Here is a 22,198-nt window from a genome sequence, read left to right as displayed (position 1 = left end):
CTGCAGCCGTTATTCTTTCCAGCTGCACAGCGAGATCAAACTCCTCCTTCAACACGACTCCAACTTCCACTCGTATGAATGTGAGGAATCGCAGTGTCTCCCGTCCTGCCTTGTCTTTTTTGTTCGCTGCTAAACGTCGTCCTGCAGAAACTCACACGGGGAACGTTTGCACTCGGCACTTTGACTCTCACGCGTATTGCTGTAGACAGCTGCTAGGCTTGCCAGTTTTATTTTTGCGGGAAACCTATGATTTAGGGTTTTCTCTGTGCTACTACGACTGCGCTGGCTGAAATGAATTCGGCTGTGATGTGGTAACGGTACAGGATAAATTCAACATCACGAGTACACAACCACTCTTTTTTAAATATTTTTTTTAACACACACAAAACTATTTACGTGATGTGAGAGCGGTGTGGTCCATAGCATTACCGTTCTTTACTCATCCTGCAGCATGGCAGTGATTCGCTCTTAAAGCTTTCCACAATTGCTACTCTTTATTAACGTTAAGACTGTAACATGTTTACGTTCTATGTCGTCGCCTTGTGCACGCATGCTGACGTCACTGTTTGTGTCCGTATTCGCAGAAGCTCTTTTCTCTCGGAGCCGGAGACCGACAGCTGATCCAGACTCCACTCAACGATGACCTGCCAGTTACCAATAAAAGCGTCGCTCTCCTCTTCCAGCAGCTAGGTGGGTCTTACTCACTCTCAAGTCCATTATTCTCCATCTTTTCCTCCATTTTCTTCCATTTATCAATCAGGTAATTCATCCTAACCAAATCAAACGTTACTTTTTGTTTAACGTTTCATTTATAATCATGAGGACGTATCGTTTTAGGTGAAATCGAGCCTTTCATTCATCAAACGCTGCAAAAAAAACCAAACCACACGATATATTAGCAGGTGAAGATATCTTGAATAAAGGACAAGGTATCTAATATTTCTCATTATCAGATTGTTATATAACATACAAGACCTTTTAGGCCTACTTCTAGACATATTTACTCATTTCAAGTCTTATTCTGTTCTGTTCTGTTATACTTCTTCTAGAAATAGATGCTTGAAATAAGCAGAATGATCTGCCAATAGAATACAACAATTTCACTTTTGAAATAGTAGTAGTATTATGTAATAGTTGTATTCATGAATTTCCTCAGTTCCTGAAAATGTCACACCATTGTACAGACATGGCCACACCCATAAGTTATCCACATCATGGGACGTGACCAGCAGATCATTGGACTTGACTAACACCTCATTGGACTCGACTAACACCTCATTGGACTCGACTAACGCCTCATTGGATTTGACAAACGCCTCATTGGATTTGACTAACACCTCATTGGACTCAACTAACGCCTCATTGGATTTGACAAACGCCTCATTGGATTTGACTAACACCTCATTGGACTCGACTAACGCCTCATTGGACTCGACTAACGCCTCATTGGACTCGACTAACGCCTCATTGGACTCGACTAACGCCTCATTGGATTTGACTAACGCCTCATTGGATTTGACTAACGCCTCATTGGACTCGACTAACACCTCATTGGACTCGACTAACGCCTCATTGGATTTGACTAACACCTCATTGGACTCGACTAACGCCTCATTGGACTCGACTAACGCCTCATTGGGCTTGACTAACGCCTCATTGGGCTTGACTGCGCCTCATTGGACTTGACTAATGCATCATTGGACTTGACTAATGCATCATTGGACTTGAGTAGCAGATCATTGGACTTGAATAGTAGTTAATCTGAATTGACTAACAACTTGACTAACTCATCATTGGACTTGACTAGCAGATCATTGGACTTGACTAATGCATCATTGGCCTTGACTAACGCCTCATTGGATTTGACTAACTCATCATTGGACTTGACTAGCAGATCATTGGACTTGACTAACGCCTCATTGGGCTTGACTAACGCCTCATTGGGCTTGACTAACGCCTCATTGGGCTTGACTAACGCCTCATTGGGCTTGACTAACGCCTCATTGGACTTGACTAACGCCTCATTGGGCTTGACTAACGCCTCATTGGGCTTGACTAACACCTCATTGGACTTGACTAACGCATCATTGGACTTGACTAATGCATCATTGGACTTGACTAGCAGATCATTGGACTTGAATAGTAGTTAATCTGAATTGACTAACAACTTGACTAACTCATCATTGGACTTGACTAGCAGATCATTGGACTTGACTAACGCCTCATTGGACTTGACTAACGCCTCATTGGGCTTGACTAACGCCTCATTGGACTTGACTAACGCCTCATTGGGCTTGACTAACGCCTCATTGGGCTTGACTAACGCCTCATTGGACTTGACTAACACATTATTGGACTTGACTAGCAGATCATAGGACTTGACTAGCAGATCATAGGACTTGAATAGTAGTTAATCTGAATTGACTAACAACTTGACTAACTTGACTTGCAGCTCATTGGACTTGACTAACTGCAGTGTCTTGACTGGAAGCAGCTCATTAGACTTGACTACCAGTTCCTTGGACTTGACTAGCAGCTCACTCATCTTGACTGCCAGTTTATTAGACTAACAGCTCATTGGACTTTACTGGCAGTTCACTGGACTTGATTAGCAGCTCATTAGACTTGAATAGTAGTTAATTTTAATTGACTTGCAACTAATTAGACTTGACTAGCAGCTTATTGGATTTGACTAACAGACCATTGTCTTGACTTGAAGCAGCTCATTAGACTCGACTACCGGTTCATTGGACCTGACTAGCAGCTCATTGGACCGGACTAGCAGCTCGTTAAACTTGATTAGCAGCTCGTTAGACTTGATTAGTAGCTTGTTAGACTGGACTAGCAGCTCGTTAGACTTGATTAGCAGCTCATTAGACTTGATTAGCAGCTCATTGATCATGATTAGGATAAAAAAACAATCTTTGGGTTGAACATTTACAGGAATAGGATTAGGATGAGGTTGTTGTTGTTAGCTGTTTGGACTTAAGGAGCCCATGTTACTGTCTCTGGTGGTTGGTTTGACTTCAGTGTGTATTCCATATTGTACACAAACTATAAATGATTTTTACGGTGATGATTGAGAAGAGTGAACTATAACGGCTCTTGGTGTCCTCACAGGGACGTTGCGCAAGAATTCTATAAGTGCCCATTTTTACAGCGTCTGCTCTGACGTGTGGTTGTGCAATGATTTCAAGCACATTTTGTACATTTTGTTATACATGAGGAAAAGTCAAAGGAAACATTAAACACTTCCAATGAGTGGAAATAATTCTCCCATCTCGTGAAAGTGCGGTATCACACGAAAACGAAAGGAATTGACCTCCTGTGGAATGCTGTAATAGTTAGCATGCGTAGGTTTGCAGACATTAATAAACGTTTATCAGCGATGCACTTAATCTGGGCATTGTTAAAAGGCAGGGAGCTTGTATGACGGATAAATTATCCGCACCTCGATTTTCTCCTGCGCCTGGCTTACGTCAAACAAGGAACACACGTGTTTCACGTTCACCCAACTCGAGACAACAGCCGTGATTAGGCTCGCATGCGCGACGTCTTAATGTGAATTCCAGAATATTCAACGAGCACTTCGTATTCCGTTGGACGTCTCGTATGTCTACGTGCTCCGCTCCAGCCAGATATCGTCCGATGCTGAAACGCAGCGAAGGCTTTCTCCTTGTCACGCGAGACCTCGTAGGTAAACGAGTTTGAAACCAAAACCAAAGCACAACTCGCAGTCTGCAAATTGTAACCGCCCATTTGAACTTGAAGTACCTTTAGGAACACTTGAAAACAGTATTCACTGGAAGCCATGACTTGGTCGCTGTCCATTTTGGCGCAGATCGACTTGAACTGTTGAACTTTTAATGATCTGAGCTGTACGATATTAACGTTCTATTAAATCATAGGGGTTTAAAAAAAAACAAAAAAAACAACCAGATTTATGAGATCAATGATGCGCTCTTAAAAACCACTAAACATCGGGAGCTGCTTTTTCTGCTTCTTCTTTTTTTTTTTTTCATGCCACATAGCCCTTTCTCTGTGAACCATGCAGCATGTTCAGGCTTCCCCATCGAACCCACACCAGCGTGAGAATAGCTCAGTCTCTGGAGAACACTGACTCGCTTAATAGTTTGTGAAAAGCCTGAGTTAAGTTTAATGCTTTGTTACTGCCTGGTTATAAACTGAGTGGTGAGACAAACCTTCGAGACTGGAAGCTGGTCAAGTTGGTCGTTACCTTTTATTTTTGTTTAGACGTCCTTAAACAGCCGAGAGATTTTGGTGCAAAAGTCGAACGTAAACAAGGGATAAAATCTTCCAGGAAGCTACCGATACCACCTGAGAGTTCATTTCTTTTCCAGTAAAGCGTTTCGTTAATTGTTTACCACAAGTTTAACGGCGGATACAAATATATGTTTATTAATGAACTCGTCACGTCAAATTTTTGCTTTTCTCCATTTGTCACGTCCGTTATAGCAGCTGTAAATGCTCATTCCTTCACCGACCTCTCTTCTCTTTTTTATTTTTATTTTATTTATTTTATTTTTTTTAAATCGCTGAGTCATGTTACTGGAAATCTTGATGATTAATAATAAATACAATAATAAATCTCTTTACAGAATAAATATCTTTGCAGAAAATGTCACGATGTGAATGTCTTTTTGATGCGTCATTACTGCATTAGACTTGCTTGGAGCCGCTGACTGCGGATGAGCTGTTACTATAGAGACAATGGTGCGTTAGAACGACGGCGTTAATATAAACCCTGGGGTTTGTCTTGCAGACAGAGCCAAGTAGACCTGGCTGTAGCTGGCACACCGGGGCGGGGCTGCACTTTTTTGTCCTTAACCAATGAGAACAGTTATGGGTGGAGCGGCACTTGTAGCTGAGGGAGGGAGGGCGTGAGGGAGGGAGGGAGGGCGTGAGGGAGGGAGGGAGGGTGTAAGTGAGTGAGTGAGTGATTGATTGATTTGTGGCCTGGCAGAGGTCCACCCTACGTTGGAACTGCCCGATTCAGTAATTTCTTCCTTGGTATCGTTGTTTCTCTGTGACTGCAACATTTTGTTTTTTTTCTCTCCCTCCGTAACCAATCGCAACATCATCAGGTAAACCACCTGATAGGTCTGAACGCCAAATCCCATGATTCCCAAGTCAAATTTCGAGAACGTCCTCCAGCCTCGTCTTGTTCCTCGTTCCGCAGGAAGCACAGACCTGGCGGAACAGGAAGTAGTTCATCTGCAGCGTGCCCTCAGCTTGTTGTCTGTTGGCCTGCATTTATTTGGGGTCGGAAATGGACCGCTGTTTCCAGTAGATAAGTAAATACCTCAAGGTCGGGGAGAAAGAGGACAGAACAATGTGTGTGTGTGTGTGTGTGTGTGTGTGTGTGTGTGTGGCTGGATATCTTTCAGATTATGAAACCTGTTGTCTTCTGTTTATCTGGTGCAACGAAGCGTTTATTCCGACAGAGGCCAAGGCCAGCAGCTGGCGATGTAAACATGATGGAGTTGAAGGCAGACATAAATCTAAAATATTACTTTCTTCCTTGAGAAGTCATTATTTTGCTTAATGGTGGCTATTTGTGGATGGTAATAAAGTTTTCTGGAAGGTGTGCATGCCAGAAAGTGAACACACACACACACACACACACACAAACACACACAAAAAGTGCATATTCATTTCCCAAGCTCTCCATCATTTGTAGCTCAGCTCCTGCTCATGTTCATATCGTGTCCTGTTTGTCGGTGACCGTCAGACTTTGACACACAGCTGAACCGCTGACCCCGGGCCGTTCTTGCGGATGCCTCTGTCACTGTTTGGCCCTTTCGACAGTATCTTTCCCCAACCTGTGATTAATGATCTCCTCGGTATGTTGATAACAAACAATAACAGGAACTGTAAACCATTCCTCTCCTCCTGCCTGTCGATTTTGCTGTTTATATTGTTTACAGAAAGCGTAAAGCCTGCTTATCCTGCTTATGAACATATTGCCGAATATGAAGCGATGATTTATGTGGAACGTGAGCTGCTGCGATTGCTTTCAGCATAGCGTGAAATTATTCAGCGTTCCAGGACCCTCGTGTAACGCCTGGTTGAACTCGCCTGGTTCGCATTACGCCGGACATTTGGTCTTTGTTTTGGTCTTTTTGTTTGCGACTGTCTCATGGGTTAGAAATGAAACGTTTTTACCAGACTGTAGCATAAACGCCGTTCGTGACTTCAGTCTCGAAAACAACTCCAGTTTTAATTTTAGAAGGATTTCGTAATTCGTAGCAGCGTGTCCGGTCGATAGGCGTTTCGTAATAGAACGCATGTTAATGGCAGTTTTGTGTTTTTGATTTTCATTTCAGGCATCCAGAATGTTCTGAGCCTTTTCTGCGCAGTTCTGACCGAACACAAGGTTCTGTTCCACTCCACCAGCTACCAGAGACTCGGCGAGGCCTGCCGAGCTTTAGAAGCCCTGATGTTTCCTCTCAAATACAGGTGTGTAAAGATAAGATAAGATAACACTTCTCATATACAGTATCTCACAAAAGTGAGTACACCCCTCACATGTTTGTAAATATTTGATTATATCTTTTCATGTGATAGCACTGAAGAAATGACACTTTGCTACAATGTAAAGTAGTGAGTGTACAGCTTGTGTAACAGTGTAAATTTGCTGTACACTCAAAATAACTCAACACACAGCCATTAATGTCTAAACCGCTGGCAACAAAAGTGAGTACACCCCTAAGTGAAAATGTCCAAATTAGGCCCAATTAGCCATTTTCCCTCCCCGGTGTCATGTGACTTGTTAGTGTTACAAGGTCTCAGGTGTGAATGGGGAGCAGGTGTGTTAAATTTGGTGTCATCGCTCTCACACTCCCTCATACTGGTCACTGGAAGTTCAACACGGCAGCTCATGGCAAAGAACTCTCTGAGGATCTGAAAAAAAGAATTGTTGCTCTACATAAAGATGGCCTAGGCTATAAGAAGACTGCCAAGACCCTGACACTGAGCTGTAGCACGGTGGCCAAGACCATACAGCGGTTTAACAGGACAGGTTCCACTCAGAACAGGCCTCGCCATGGTCGACCAAAGAAGTTGAGTGCACGTGCTCAGCGTCATATATAGAGGTTGTCTTTGGGAAATAGACGTATGAGTGCTGCCAGCATTGCTGCAGAGGTTGAAGGGGTGGGGGGTCAGCCTGTCAGTGCTCAGACCATACGCCGCACACATCAAATTGGTCTGCATGGCTGTCGTCCCAGAAGGAAGCCTCTTCTAAAGATGATGCGCAAGAAAGCCCGCAAACAGTTTGCTGAAGACAAGCAGACTGAGGACATGGTTTACTGGAACCATGTCCTGTGGTCTGATGAGACCAAGATAAACTTATTTGGTTCAGATGGTGTCAAGCGTGTGTGGCGGCAACCAGGTGAGGAGTACAAAGACAAGTGTGTCTTGCCTACAGTCAAGCATGGTGGTGGGAGTGTCATGGTCTGGGGCTGCATGAGTGCTGCCGGCACTGGGGAGCTACAGTTCATTGAGGGAACCATGAATGCCAACATGTACTGTGACATACTGAAGCAGAGCATGATCCCCTCCCTTCGGAGACTGGGCCGCAGGGCAGTGTTCCAGCATGATAACGACCCCAAACACACCTCCAAGACGACCACTGCACCCTGCTAAAGAAGCTGAGGGTGAAGGTGATGGACTAAACCCTATTGAGCATCTGTGGGGCATCCTCAAACGGAAGGTGGAGGAGCACAAGGTCTCTAACATCCACCAGCTCCGTGATGTCGTCATGGAGGAGTGGAAGAGGACTCCAGTGGCAACCTGTGAAACTCCGGTGAACTCCATGCCCAAGAGGGTTAAGGCAGGGCTGGAAAATAATGGTGGCCACACAAAATATTGACACTTTGGGCCCAATTTGGACATTTTCACTTAGGGGTGTACTCACTTTTGTTGCCAGCGGTTTAGACATTAATGGCTGTGTGTTGAGTTATTTTGAGGGGACAGCAAATTTACACTGTTACACAAGCTGTACACTCACTACTTTACATTGTAGCAAAGTGTCATTTCTTCAGTGCTGTCACATGAAAAGATATAATCAAATATTTACAAAAATGTGAGGGGTGTACTCACTTTTGTGAGATATGTAATAGCATCCTGAGAGTAGGAGGAGTTCTCAAACGATCGTAGGGTGGAAACATCATTTCATCAGTCGTGGATAAAGGAACCGAATGGAAATTTCTAGGATTTTTCCAGTGGGAATGTTATCACTCACTACTGCCATGTGCTCATGTTAGCTTTTCTTTTTTTTCCCCCCAAGAATTAAACAAAGTGTTTACGTGCTGAAGTGACAACTTGTGACTTAGATGTCACATCTGTACATTCATAAGTATCATAAGAAGCAAAAATGATGCATGTTAAAATATTAACAAGGAAGGGAAAAAACATTAGTTGGTTTTTAGTTTTCATTTTTTAAATTTAAACTTTTTTCAATTGAATGAAGTTTTCATTCCATTGTTTCTGTCTTTTAGTGGGGAAACAAATCACTGTTAATTAATTAATTGATTTTTAACATTTTGGGCAAATATTTCTTTCCAGTCTTTGTGTCATTTAGTGAAACAAACGAACAAAAATTCACTAGTTACAGTCCCCTCGCAAACTATTGGAACGGCAAGGCCCATTCATATATATATATATATATATATATATATATATATATATATATATATATATATATATATATATATATATATATATAAACATGTTTAAAGGTGGACTGTATTATGATGCAGTGCAATCCAAATGTCGACGCTGCAGAAGTTTTGAGACAATAAGGCCTGTGTGGTCTCTAAATCTTTGCACCACAGCTACCCGTACATTCCCATCCTCCCGTCTGGGCTGCTGGAGGTCCTCAGCTCGCCCACGCCCTTTATCATCGGGGTACACTCCATGTTCCAGAGTGAAATTCAGGAGCTGGTGAGTTTGGCATATGATACTATTAGAATCTATAACATTTTGATCAGCGTTCGTGTCTCTGACGTGTTTGTCGTGGGGAAAAAACAGCTGGACGTGATCGTCGCCGACCTGGATGGCGGAACGATCAAAATCCCGGAGTGTATCCATCTGTCTCAGCTCCCCGAGCCTCTCGTACACACTACACACAGCTGTCTGTCTGCGGTGAGCCCGCCTCACACATATACACTCAGCACTGATCACATCCCGACCCTGCGTATTGGCATTCACACAAAAACTTCTGTATTGACTCTGACTCACCACTCATCACTTCTAATCACTCATTTCCAGCTGAAGCAATAAACTCCTATTTCTTCACTCTGACTCCTTCCAGGTTTTGCACCCAGATCTGGAGATAGCTGATAACGCCTTCCCTCCTCCGCGCTCCGCTCCGTCCAACCTCAAACTGCTGGTAAGTGTTCCACTAATAACCCCCCCACTCCCACCCTCCCAGCCTGCCCTCCTGGCCCCTGAGGTTGCATTTTAACGTGACATTGTTGAAAAGGTATGATATGCTGGTTACCGAAGACAGCGTTTATCGGTTCTCTGCTCTCCAGCGGGGGGCCGAAAAAACGTCGGAGGTGATTTAATAGTTTCGCCTCCTTCATTAATGACTATTTTCGAACATTTGTTAACGTCTCTGACTCACTTTCGCTCTCTCTGTCTCTGACCGGCAGGATAAGGAGGTGAGAGCGGTCTTCCTGCGCTTGTTTGCACAACTGTTTCAGGGCTACAGGTCCTGTCTGCAGCTCATTCGCATCCACTCCGAACCCGTGATTCACTTTCACAAGGTGAGAGACGACGCGCCGGGCCAAAGCACCCTGCCATTAACCTCTGTCTGTAGGGAGGGTTTATGAGGGTCCACCAGTGAATAATTACTGTAACCGTCCTAGTCCTCTTCAAACCGGTCTGGACTCGCACTCGCCGGCACGTAACACGGTTCATGCGTTTTGTCCGCAGAATTCTTTTCGGACCACGGCACACGATTATTTGGTGGATTTCGAAGTAAATCAGCCACTAAGAAAGCAGAAAATCGCTTTGATGGGATCTTTAATCACTGGACGTTGTTGTTTCTCCCCCTCCAACCGCCCGGCTACGGATACTCGCTGCTTTCAAAACATCATTATGTTTGACGGAAAACTGTCATTTCATCTAACCTAACTGTATCTTATCTCGCAATAAATTCATGCCATGCATTATATCCGCTATCATTTTTATTATTATAATGATGCGTAATTAAATATAATTAGTCCCAGAACGGATATAGCATCTTAATAGTTAACGTCAAGCAAGAAGTTATCGCATATTACGTGTCTGAAACCTAAATATGTGCATTTAGTGCACTGTAACATTTATTATAGATTAAATAGAAGGTCATTCGGGCTTCACGCAGAAACGTTCAAGATGTCATGCGTCATGTGTGTCGCGTAAAGTGTAAGAAATCCAATCAAAACATCAGCGTCGTTACATACTTCCTGTGCGTAAATGAATGAGAAGTGATTCTGAAATATTAAAGTTTATCATAACAGTGTGATATTGCCTTGCCATGATTGTTAATGCTATATAAACACATAGTGTAGCGCTGCTACTACTAACGATCTAAGGCTTAGTAATCTTTTTTTTTTTTTTTGGAGGAATTAATTCAGCATGCCAGTTTAAAATGTGTTTTTCAGTCTTAAAAAACAAATCATGCATAAGCCTGTGTAAAGGTTTGATTGCAAATCAGGTTTATTGTCCAAATGTACGGACTTTCAGCTGTTTGCGATGAACAAATCAAACAAAAGCAGCTGAAACAGTTCAACACGACGAATGCTTCAAGTGGTTTCTCCAAATTCAACTGAAAATGCAACTTGTAATGACTTCTCCAGTTTCAAAATGATTCACCCCCTTCATGGCGAGCATCTTTAGTACTTAGTAGAGCTCCTTTTGCTGTTCTGACCTGCTGCAAATGAGATGGCGAGCTTCTGGCAGCGTTCCTGAGGAATCTTATCCCATTCCTCATGAGCGACGGCCTCCGGTTCAGTAATATTCTCGGGTTTGCGTGCTGCAACTGCCTTCTTCAAATCCCACCAGAGATTTTCTATGGGGTGACTGTGATGACCCTGTAGAATCTTCCAGGGCTTCCAAGCCTTGGTGGAATTTGCGGTATGCTTGGGATCATCGTCCTGTTGGAAGGTCCAATGACGCCCAAGCTTCAGCTTCCTCACAGACTACAGAATACAGACGGCATGATGTTTTCTCCTAGGATTTCCTGATACTTCAATGAATCCGTCTTGCCTTCCACACGATGCAGGTTTCCAGTACCAGCGGATGCAGAGCAGCCCCAGAGCATCACCGAGCCACCACCATGCTGTGGACAGAGTGTTCTTTATTCATTCTTCTTCCTTCAGACATACCGCTGATCCATCGTGCTGAAAAGTTCCAGTTTTGTTTCATCGCTCCACAGAACAGAATCCCAAAACTTCTGTGGCTTATTTATATGATTTTGAGCGAATTTTCTTGTGCTCTTGGGTCAGAAGTGGTGCACGTCTTGGAGTTCTGGCATGGAAACCTTCTGCGTTTAGTACACGCCTTACCGTGCTCACTGAAACCTCAGTGCCTGTTACACCAGGTCTTGCTGCAGGTCTTTTACAGTCACTCGAGGGTTTTTCACAACCTGCCTTCTCAGAGATCTGCTTGCAGCCGTCGATAGCTTCCTTTTTCTTCCCCGTCCAGGTATTTAATATATTTTCTACCCCTAGCCAGTTCAGGTATTTCACGTGTTCCAGCTCAAGCACACCTGCTGCAACTAATGAAGCCCTTGATTATTTGCATCAGGTGTGCTTGATACAACACCTGTTTTGCATATTTGTGCTGTTGTGAGGGATTCTATTCAGGGGGTTGAATCATTTTGAAACTGGAGAAGTCAGTTGCATTTTCAGTTGAATTTGGGGGAACCGCTTGAAGCATTCGTTGTGAACTATGTCAATTGCTTTTGTTTGATTTGTTCATTGCAAACAACTAAAAGTCTGTACGTTTTGACAATAAACCCGATTTGTAATGGGGGTCGAGTCATTTTGATTGCAACTGTATGTGCATCGATGCAGAATCTTCAGAGAGTCATGGAATAAGTAGCGTTGTGTGTCCTGCTGCTTTTTTGGTGAGGCACAGACCCACAAATTAACATCGAAGTATCCGGAGGCCGCCTTTTCATAAACCGAGTGGTTCTGGAGTACAGGGATAAACCGGGAGATAAGCAGGAAGCCATTCTTTAGTTCATGAGCCAGTGACTCCGGCTTAAGTGCCGATTTTATCTCCTCGCATTAGTTTTTTTTTTTTTTTTAAATTTCCCGTCCTGTGAAGAGCCACATGCAAAGAATAAAAATGGCACTCGTTTGTACGTGTTTGCGTGCGCTGCCCAATCCCACCCCCACCGTCCCCCGCCTTGTTTTTATTTGCTTGGGAGGTCGTTTCCACAACAACCTATCTGCACATCCTTCTCCGAGCACCCCACATGGCTCAGATTATGGCCGAGGAATGCTGCATGTTTCCCCATTAACTCTCAAGCATCCCTGTGTGCCAGCACTTTGCTCCCTCCATCTGTCTCACTCAGTCCTTCGACAAATACCCAACCCCACCGCCCTCCCTGCCCCCCCTCGCTGCAGTCATCTGTTTATAGTACGAAGTCGTCTAATCATTTTTATCCACACAAACAGCGGCGGCTCGCAGGAATGCTCCACAACACTGCGTCTGTTTGTTTGATGACCTTCTAGTTTAGAGAAGTCATTCTGTATCTCTCGAATCACATGGCACACTGGTGCTTTAGCGACACGCTTATTATAATAGCGATTTTCCTGGAGACTGTGAGCTGTGACTCATTGATTTGAGCCTGCTACGATGTTTGACATCTTTGTTCCCTTGGTGTTTTTTTTTTTTTTTTTTTACTTTTCTTTTCTTGCAGGCTGCCTTCCTGGGCCAGCGTGGCCTGCTCGAGAACGATTTCCTGCCCAAGGTGTTAGACGGCATGGCCTTCGCCGGGTTTGTGTCCGAGAGAGGGCCTCCGTACAGAGCCTGTGATCTCTTTGACGAGGTGAAGCGCACCGCTCTTTGGTGTCTTACCCCAATAACACCAAGTAATGTTTTCTGCAGGATGTCTGAGAATCCTCATGTAGATTAGACTGACGTGATTCTCCTGCTGTTGTCTTGTTAGCTGGTGGCTTACGACATGGCGCGCTTTAAGGAGGAAGAGGAGAACCCAGGCATACTTCAGAAGCACACTAGAGAGCTGTCAGAGCAGCTTTACCGCAATGTGAGCACATAAACCTCGTTCTTTCAGGCTGTCCATCTCTCTCTCTCTCTCTCTCTCTCCCTCTCTCTATGTCCTGACCTCTCTTTCTTCACTCCATCTGGCTGTCCTTTGGAGCAAACGTCTCTGTTTTTTCTCTCTCCTTGCTCTGCTGCACTGTGTTGATTAAGCACTGAGCTTCTGCCAAATATTTGACCACTCATGCTCTCGACACGGACGTTTCAGCTGGAACTAAGGGTTTGTTTATTGAACTTTAAAGCATCTGCAGAGTAGCTCGGCTCAAGAGGATCTCTGTGATTAACGCAGACGTTTTCACTGCTCGCCGTCGCCGGAGTTTTTATTCCAGGTAAAATCCTGGGTTTCACTCGCTGTGTGTTTTGTTTGCTCCTCAGGAAAATCCCAACCCTCATATGGCCTTTCAGAAGGTTCCTCGGCCCAGCGAGGGCTCTCATCTCCGGGTGCACATGACGCCCTTTCCCCTGCTACATGAGGAGAAGGTCGAGGAGCTCACGCACGAGGGCCTGGCCAAACAAAACTATTCCAACCTCAGTACGCGGGTCGAGAAGAAGTGTGTGGTGCCTGCAGGTCCCCCTGTGGGTGAGTACCAGAAAGCACCGGGAAGGTCGTGAATTACATCACAGACCTGACTCGACCAGACCTGGAGACCCCTGAGCTGGGGCTCGATAAATTATGTAAGGGTCATGCTATTGTAGGAAAATAATCATCGATGTAGTGATGATTATTTTCCTGGAACAGCGTGTTTTATTCCACTTATTCAGCAGCAATTCTCCAACAATGACACATTTTTTTTTTTTATCGATTAAATCATACTTTTTATCCATTTATAGTTACCTTTAGTGTTGTGACTGTTCCAAAGTGCTATCAGTGGAGACTCCTTCCATGAGTTGCTAAATGAACGCTCACGTGACACGTCCTCAATACAAGTGCAAGTTGTTACTATAGAAACGGCAGCACTAATTAGCACCAAAGCTAATGTTGTAGAAAACGAATCCACATCTTTCGGCCAATCAGGACTGAGAACTCGGCAGCAACGTGACGTAATAATTATTATTCATTACGATCACCACTAAAATTATGGTTATTGTTTTCTAGACTAGACACTTTTTTTTTTTTGGTATCTTGTGAATTTGAAACTGTTAGCATTTAACAGACACGACGTTCTCCGCCTCCGCGTTTCAGTGTCAATCACAGGGAAGGCCAGCTCGGTGTTCAACAGCGCCCGGCGCCTAGAGGTTGTCCGGAGCTGCATCGGCTTTATCTTCGACAACAAGACGCTGGAGACCGAGAAGGTGAGCGGAGCAAAAGAGCAGCACGAACCACATGCAGATAACACACGTGCACACGTCTGGACCAAGATTGTTCAGAGATTAGTGTATTACTCATGGCATTAGAATGGATATCACCATCAAACCTCCATCTGGGAGTCGTGCACACGCAGCAGCTGAGAAGGGAACGGTGGGAAGGGGTGAACAAACAGTCACACATACTCCTCTTATCTCCCGCTCCCTATCACATGCAGAAATGTTATTCTATCATTAACTAGCGGCATTGTTTACTTTACGTTCTCTTCAGCCAAATAACTCCATAAACCACCTAAACCCTTACAGGGGTTGCCGAGATCTTATCTGAGTCGTTTTTTTTTTTTTTTCTTTTCCGGATGGATTCCCCTTATAACAGCTGTGGGATGGTAGCCAGTTCTTTCACGCACTCATTGGTTTTAATATAAAAGCTTTCGCTCCTTCGTGGCTACAAAAATGTCGAACTCCAAGCTAACAGCTCCAGCGAGCCAGTAAAGCCGTCACCACCGTGTAGCCATTTCCACACCGCTGATATGAAAACCTGGACCGAGCGTGAACAGAGCCGCCAGAAACATCATGCGATACAGTCGAATATTGGCTGGATTGTAACGTTTTTTGTGGGTTTTTTTGTTTTTTTTAAACGAATCGTTCCAAGTGTCCATATCGAAAAACATCTTTCCGTATTAATATTACTCGACCAATTAAAGGAAAAAACACAGCTTTATTATGACGATGTGCTAGCAATCCGGGGCATTTATTTATTTTGCTCGCATTAGATTTGGGTCTAATCGATACTCGGCGAAACATTTTGATGAGCATGATCTAAAACGTTCTAACTCGTACGCCGTGGTCTTCACGGCCAACGAATGCTAACCCGATTGCACATTTTGTGGACCAAGCGGCCTCAAACTTATCAAAATGATCAAAAACGCCATCTTTTGGAAGAACGATGTTCATCGCTCCAGTGATGTGCGTTTAATTTGTGTCTGTAGAGGGAACCACAAAGGAACGAGAGGTGCTAAATTTCCAGAAAGATACGTTCTGATGTCATGTTATATGCTGACTAATAATACAGTTGCGATCAAAATTATTCGACCCCCAGTGCAAATCAGGTTTATTGTCCAAATGTACGGACTTTCAGCTGTTTGCGATGAACAAATCAAACAAAAGCAGTTGAAATAGTTTAACACAATGAATGCTTCAAGTGGTTTCTCCAAATTCAACTGAAAATGCAAGTTGTAATGACTTCTCCAGTTTCAAAATGATTCACCCCCTTCATGGCGAGCATCTTTAGTACTTAGTAGAGCTCCTTTTGCTGTTCTGACCTGCTGCAAATGAGATGGCGAGCTTCTGGCAGCGTTCCTGAGGAATCTTATCCCATTCCTCATGAGCGACGGCCTCCGGTTCAGTAATATTCTCGGGTTTGCGTGCTGCGACCGCCTTCTTCAAATCCCACCAGAGATTTTCTATGGGGTGACTGTGATGACCCTGTAGAATCTTCCAGGGCTTCCAAGCCTTGGTGGAATTTGCGGTATGCTTGGGATCATCGTCCTGTTGGAAGGTCCAATGACGCCCAAGATTCAGCTTGATGTTTTCTCCTGGATTTCCTGATACTTCAATGAATCCGTCTCGCCTTCCACACGCTGCAGGTTTCCGGTACCAGAGGATGCAAATAAGCCCCAGAGCATCACCGAGCCACCACCATGCTTAACTGTGGACAGAGTGTTCTTTCTTCATTCTTCTTCCTCCAGACATACCGCTGATCTATCGTGCTGAAAAGTTCCAGTTTTGTTTCATCACTCCACAGAACAGAATCCCAAAACTTCTGTGGATTATTTATATGATTTTGAGCGACTTTTCTTGTGCTTTTGGGTCAGAAGTGGTGCACGTCTTGGAGTTCTGGCATGGAAACCTTCTGCGTTTAGTACACGCCTTACCGTGCTCACTGAAACCTCAGTGCCTGTTACACCAGGTCTTGCTGCAGGTCTTTTGCAGTCACTCGAGGGTTTTTCACAACCTGCCTTCTCAGAGATCTGCTTGCAGCCGTCGATAGCTTCCTTTTTCTTCCCCGTCCAGGTATTTAATGCATTTTCTGCCCCTAGCCAGTTCAGGTATTTCACGTGTTCCAGCTCAAGCACACCTGCTGCAACTAATGAAGCCCTTGATTAGTTTAGCATCAGGTGTGCTTGATACAACACCTGTTTTGCATATTTGTGCTGTTGTGAGGGATTCTATTCAGGGGGTTGAATCATTTTGAGACTGGAGAAATCCTTATAAGTTGCATTTTCAGTTGAATTTGGTGAATGTTTTGGTGGTGATGGTGGCGGTGGTGTTTGTGCCGTTGTGTCCAGGCTCTCCCTGCTGCCCTGCGTGCCCTGAAAGGCAAAGCGGCTCGGCAGTGTCTGACCGAAGAACTCAGTCTACACGTGCAGATGAACCGCGCCATCCTGGACCACCAGCAGTTCGACCACATAGTGCGCATGATGAACTGCGCCCTTCAGGTGGGACACGTCACATACCTACCTGCACTCACAATTACAAGACACGGAGAGCATGCTTGCAGTACAATCCTGTAAAAGATACGTAATGAAACAACTTTTCGTAAAACTCATGACTTCCTTACTCATTTTCCTGAAGGTATTTAAGAGCTAAACCACAAACGCAACCAGCAGAGAAGCTCTAATAGCTATCGTTTCCAACGTTTTGCTAGGGAGACCTCCTGGTGTCTTTTTTTTTTTTTGGTGAGTTCGACGTCTGTGGTGCTCTGTAATGGGTACAGTGTGTGTGATACCATCGTTATGACTTCTTTTAGTGACTTTTTTATGAATATACAGTGAGGAGTGATTTGGGTTAATTACGGCACTTTGGTTTATATCGAGTTTGTAATTTATGGCTGTTTGGAAGAACATATCACCGTGGAAGTCCTGTGTTTTTCTATTATTAATATTATTGTTTAAAATTGCATAACAATTAGTGATTTATTCAAAATGTCCCCTACATTGTTCTCGTATTCTTCTATAAACTGTCATGTCGCCATCAATCAGAGCATAACGAGGTCCTGCTGGTAGTCCTTTTGTTTTACAGCTCCACATGACGAGTTCGGGGGATTTTTAACAGCACGGCGCCTTTTTACTAGCGCGCAGCTTTTATGGAGTCACTTTGAGTTCCTGGCATATTTCGGTGCTCTGAACCTGGGCGAGGTTATTAGTCCGAACATCTGCAGCTGTAGTGGACTCGAGCGGCCGCAGCACCGCAGGTCACTGGACGTGGGAGCTGTAAAAGAACATCCAGTTTTGCGGTCTGCGACGGGAGGTCAAATATGTGCTCCGTAATGTGTTTTCGGCCCTCGGGCGCAATATTTGGGAAGGCTTTGGTATGCCACCTCATTAGAGTTCTGACCCTCGTTCAATCCTGGGATGGGGAGGTGTTGGTGGGGGTTTGGTGGGGGGTGTTTAAATATCGTTAGTGAAAGTTGTACAGCGAACAAAATGTGTGTCATGTTTTATCTTTGATCATTTTTTAAGCATGTGGATGTCCCGGTTTAATACAGTGAAGGGTGTGCCTATTGTGAGTTTTTATTTATTGCTACAGTAGAGAACATATTTTTACTTGAAATACTTGAAACGATGCCAGAGCTTTCTGTATATTAAATGATGTGCATGAAATCCATACCTGGCCCATCAGACGCACTTAACGATGACGGCTAACAGCATGCCCGATGATCTATAGCGTTCTACGCGACGTCCAGTGATTCTATAGATTTTACAGAGACGTAATCGGGAAGGAATGCTTTTGAATCGTCGTCGAGACCATCTTAACGGCACGGGGAGAGATTCTAATGGAAGCCACCTGACCGATAAGAGTGGCGCGCTGGAGAATCGTTAAACGCAGCGGCGATCAAAGTCTGATCTACGAAGACGCAGGCAGGTTCGGTAGGTCCCCGCGCTTTCGTGAACGTACACACCGGCACCGCGGTGAGCTTTAGACGTTGTTTGACATCCGCAAGCAGCGTGGAAACGGCACGTAGGGTTTAGTTGAAATTGGACGACACCACCCCCCCCATCCACCTCTCACATAATTCGGCAGATTTATTGTTTTCATATCTCGCACGCTTCATCACGAGAAAACCGGAGAGCCGGCACGAGAAGTGCTGACCGTGCAGCAGCCGGTGGCGGTGCCAGAACTTGTTTGCGAGATACTCATGTAATGACCTCGGCGCTTAAAAATGAGCACACTCACACACGAAAGATGTGCTCCTCGTTTTTTTTGGCTTATCAGCCACCTTGTCACACAAGTCAATGTTGTAATCGAGCATAATAGCTGATTAGTGTAAATAGATGGACGACGTTTTGTCTATCTGTTGAAAAATGCAGCGCATTCCTGCACTCACTCGTAGCGAGGTCAAGACGTTATGGGATCCACATGTCGTGGTAAGAAGCCCAGCTTGTTTTTTCGCTATAAGTCACTAGAAGTGTGTTCATTCCTCTGTCACGTCGGCGTGCCGGTTTCACTAGGACGTATTTTTCCCGTGCACGTTCTTAATTGCACAAGCTACAGGCTGTACGTTAGATCAGAGGTGAAATAATATAATATTCGCCACACTGGAGGAAAAGTTTGCCGAAATCCGCGACCGTGTGTTTCTACGAGCACGTTATACCCACGTGCGCACTAAATCAGCGGGATCTGTATGCACAGGCGTACGCGAAGCTGTCGGAGCCTTCGCCGGAGCGCCGCGGTCTATTTCCAGACAAGCCGACGGACTCGCTGGAGACCGAGACGACTACAAGGCACGACCTTGTCAATCAGCGCTCACCATCCAGAGCACTAATTGATCAGATATAGCGCCGAGAGAACACTTTGTCAGAGCGAGGCTTTTGTCTCGTCTCCAAGCACTTAGTTATCTGGAATTGATGATGCCTGCTCTGCTCATGGTCCATGTCCTCCATGGAGGAGGAGCTGCTGTGTTAGTGATTACATGCTTGTGGGGTGACTTCCTGCATTCCCAAAACCGACATGGAGCATCTGTTTATAAGTCAGATGCAGATGCTATGAATATTTATTGGCTTTGCTATGCAAAAATTTTAATAAAAAAAAAAAAACAAAACATGCATGTCACACATGCGATCTGATTTCTTGTTTTTACGACAAGGTGCGAATGCCTCGGTTTATTTAAGCAGTCCATAAATGACAAACTTTAATAATCACAGCCTCGTGTGTGTGTGTGTGTGTGTGTGTGTGTGTGTGTATATATATAAAAAAACATGTTAATAAGTCTAATAGTATGTGAGTAGAGCATTGTTTGGATTTGGTCTGATGTGTGGGTGAGAACTACAGCCATGGCCAGATCTGGGACAGGATGTTGAGCAAGACAAGCAGAAACCCTGCAGCGGGGACGGAGTGCAAAAGCATCCTGGTATCCCAGCCATTTCCTGCACAGTGACTGATGACTGAGCTGTGAGACAGCACCCACTCGGGTTCTTGTGCCGGAATCCGTTTGTTAATTCTGTGTCAGAAATAGTCCGTTCGTCACTGTTAAATCTAGCATCCTTGGTGTGTCCCTTCTGAGGAACACTTTCGGTCCGCTCTGAGGTATTGGAACAGCAAGGCCAATTCTGTCGTTTTCGCTGTACATTGAAGACATTTGGGTTGGAGGTCAAATGGTAAATGGTCTGCACTTATATAGCACTTTTATCCAAAGCGCTTTACACTGTGTCTAATTCACCCATTCACACTCACACTCCAACGGTAGTAGAGCTGCCATGCAAGGCGCTAACTCGCCATCGGGAGCAATGTGTCTTGTGTTCAGTGTCTTGCCCAAGGACACTTCGGCATGCGGAGTCACGCGGGCCAGGAATCGAACTGCCAACCCTACGATTAGTGGACAACCCGCTCTACCACCTGAGACACAGCCGCCCAAAGTCAAGGTCAAAGATGGCTATATTGTGTACTGTAGAAGGTGAAATGCCCAGAATCCTACTAATTTGTCTCTGGGGAATGTTGTTCTCAAAGTGTGGGATTATTCGCTCGACCCATCCTTGCTCTTGAAGGACTAGGTCTTTTTATACATATATATATATAATATAAAATGTACTATAGCAGCATTTCTACCGGAGGAACTTTCCCCAGGAACTAGGGACTTTTGGAGGTACTCAGTGTGTTTCCACCACAGGGACCAAGCTCTAAATTAAGTTCCGGGTAAAATCAGAAAGTCCCTGCTTGGGAGAAGGTACTTTTTCAAAGTTCAGGAATACTGTGGGTGGGACTTGGGTGCTGAACATGCGGATTAGTTGAGCGCATGCAGCATTTTATTTCAACCACCACAGTGGTGCGTACAGTGACAGTTGTTTATTGCGATTCGAATCGACACAATGGAGTTTCTTTAAAAAAATACGACCTATGGACCGACGATGAGGTTCAGGCCTTGTTAAGTATTTATGCCAAGGACGAAATACAGCGGGAACTGGAAACGGCGACCGGCAATGCAAAAGTATACTTAATCCTATGAAAAAAGTTCCTGGGACTAATTGTTCCGGGTAATTTCGGTGGAAACGCGGCGCACGATTAGACGATTGCCTCACCTGTTTGACGTCACCACCTTATTTCAACTTGTCCTAAATTACCCCTGTCCCAACTTTTTTGGAATGTGTTGCATGCATCAATTTCAAAATAAACTTTTACCTTCAAAAAACTATGCAGTTGATTTAGGTAAAACATCAAATACCTCGTCTTTATACGTTTTTTTTTGTTCAAATACAAGACAAAGGTACATTTACAAATCACTCTGTGGCTGAAGGAGCTCCCGAGCTGCCTCAGCTCAGCATAGAGAGGATGAGAGGGGTTGTCCATGATGGTTTTCAGCTTCCTTCTCATCCTCCTCTCAGTCACCACCTCCACACCGTCCAGTTCCATCCCCACCACCGAGCTGGCTTTCTTCATCAGCTTGCCCAGTTTGTTGGCGCCACAAGTCCCGATGCCACCTCCCCAGCACACCCCAGCAAAGAAGATGACACTGGCCACCACAGACTGGTAGAACATCCGTAGCAGCCTGGTGCACACATTGAAGGACCTGAGCCTCCTCAGGAAGAACAGCCTGCTCTGTCCTTTCCTGTAGAGGGCCTCTGTGTTGTCTGTCCAGTCCAGTTTATTGTTGAGGTGCACCCCCAGGAACTTATAGATGTCCACCATCTCTACCCCTTCACTCCTTATTACAGCAGGGGTGTGGGGCCTCTTGCTGTGTCTGAAGTCCACCACCAGCTCCTTGGTTTTTCCTGTGTTGAGCTGGAGGTGGTTGCTGGTTGCTGGTATATTCCAGAACATGATATTCCTGAGCGATTGTGACTCACACTGACAATCCTATTACAGTCATTCAGTGTCAGTGCCATGTCAGGGGTGTCTGTCGGAAGTGGCAGGAGATTTGTAGTCATATGACATATGCACCAGCTCAGACATGCCAAACATCATTACGTGCCTACTTCAGGCACAAAACAAGTCCAACAACAGAGTGTCAGACAGGAGCTGACAGCCAATCGAGAGAGAGAGAGAGAGAAAGAGAGCAATGGGAGTTAGAGTCAGTTTAATACTATAAGATTGGCTG

The 22,198-nt window shown here is 44.7% G+C and overlaps 1 protein-coding gene across 4 annotated transcripts in view; it reads left to right on the top strand.

The window, feature by feature from the left end:
* The window catches only part of sbf2 (SET binding factor 2), a 120,540-nt gene that overhangs the window by 46,490 nt on the left and 51,852 nt on the right, over positions 1–22,198 (top strand). For 2 of the 4 annotated variants that reach the window (XM_053635194.1, XM_053635193.1), the window contains exons 6-16: positions 585–690; positions 6,348–6,480; positions 8,856–8,964; positions 9,052–9,165; positions 9,335–9,412; positions 9,678–9,791; positions 12,941–13,069; positions 13,190–13,288; positions 13,678–13,882; positions 14,486–14,595; positions 16,956–17,105. In XM_053635194.1, the coding sequence (XP_053491169.1) occupies positions 585–690; positions 6,348–6,480; positions 8,856–8,964; positions 9,052–9,165; positions 9,335–9,412; positions 9,678–9,791; positions 12,941–13,069; positions 13,190–13,288; positions 13,678–13,882; positions 14,486–14,595; positions 16,956–17,105 (1,347 nt within the window). Of the gene's footprint in view, positions 1–584; positions 691–6,347; positions 6,481–8,855; positions 9,166–9,334; positions 9,413–9,677; positions 9,792–12,940; positions 13,070–13,189; positions 13,289–13,677; positions 13,883–14,485; positions 14,596–16,955; positions 17,106–22,198 lie in introns of all 4 variants that reach the window. The other 2 variants (XM_053635192.1, XM_053635191.1) reach the window with 1 other exon arrangement.

Source organism: Ictalurus furcatus, chromosome 10 (assembly GCF_023375685.1).
Source record: "Ictalurus furcatus strain D&B chromosome 10, Billie_1.0, whole genome shotgun sequence".
Lineage (NCBI taxonomy): Eukaryota > Metazoa > Chordata > Actinopteri > Siluriformes > Ictaluridae > Ictalurus > Ictalurus furcatus.
This window is presented reverse-complemented; position numbering and strand designations above follow the sequence as displayed.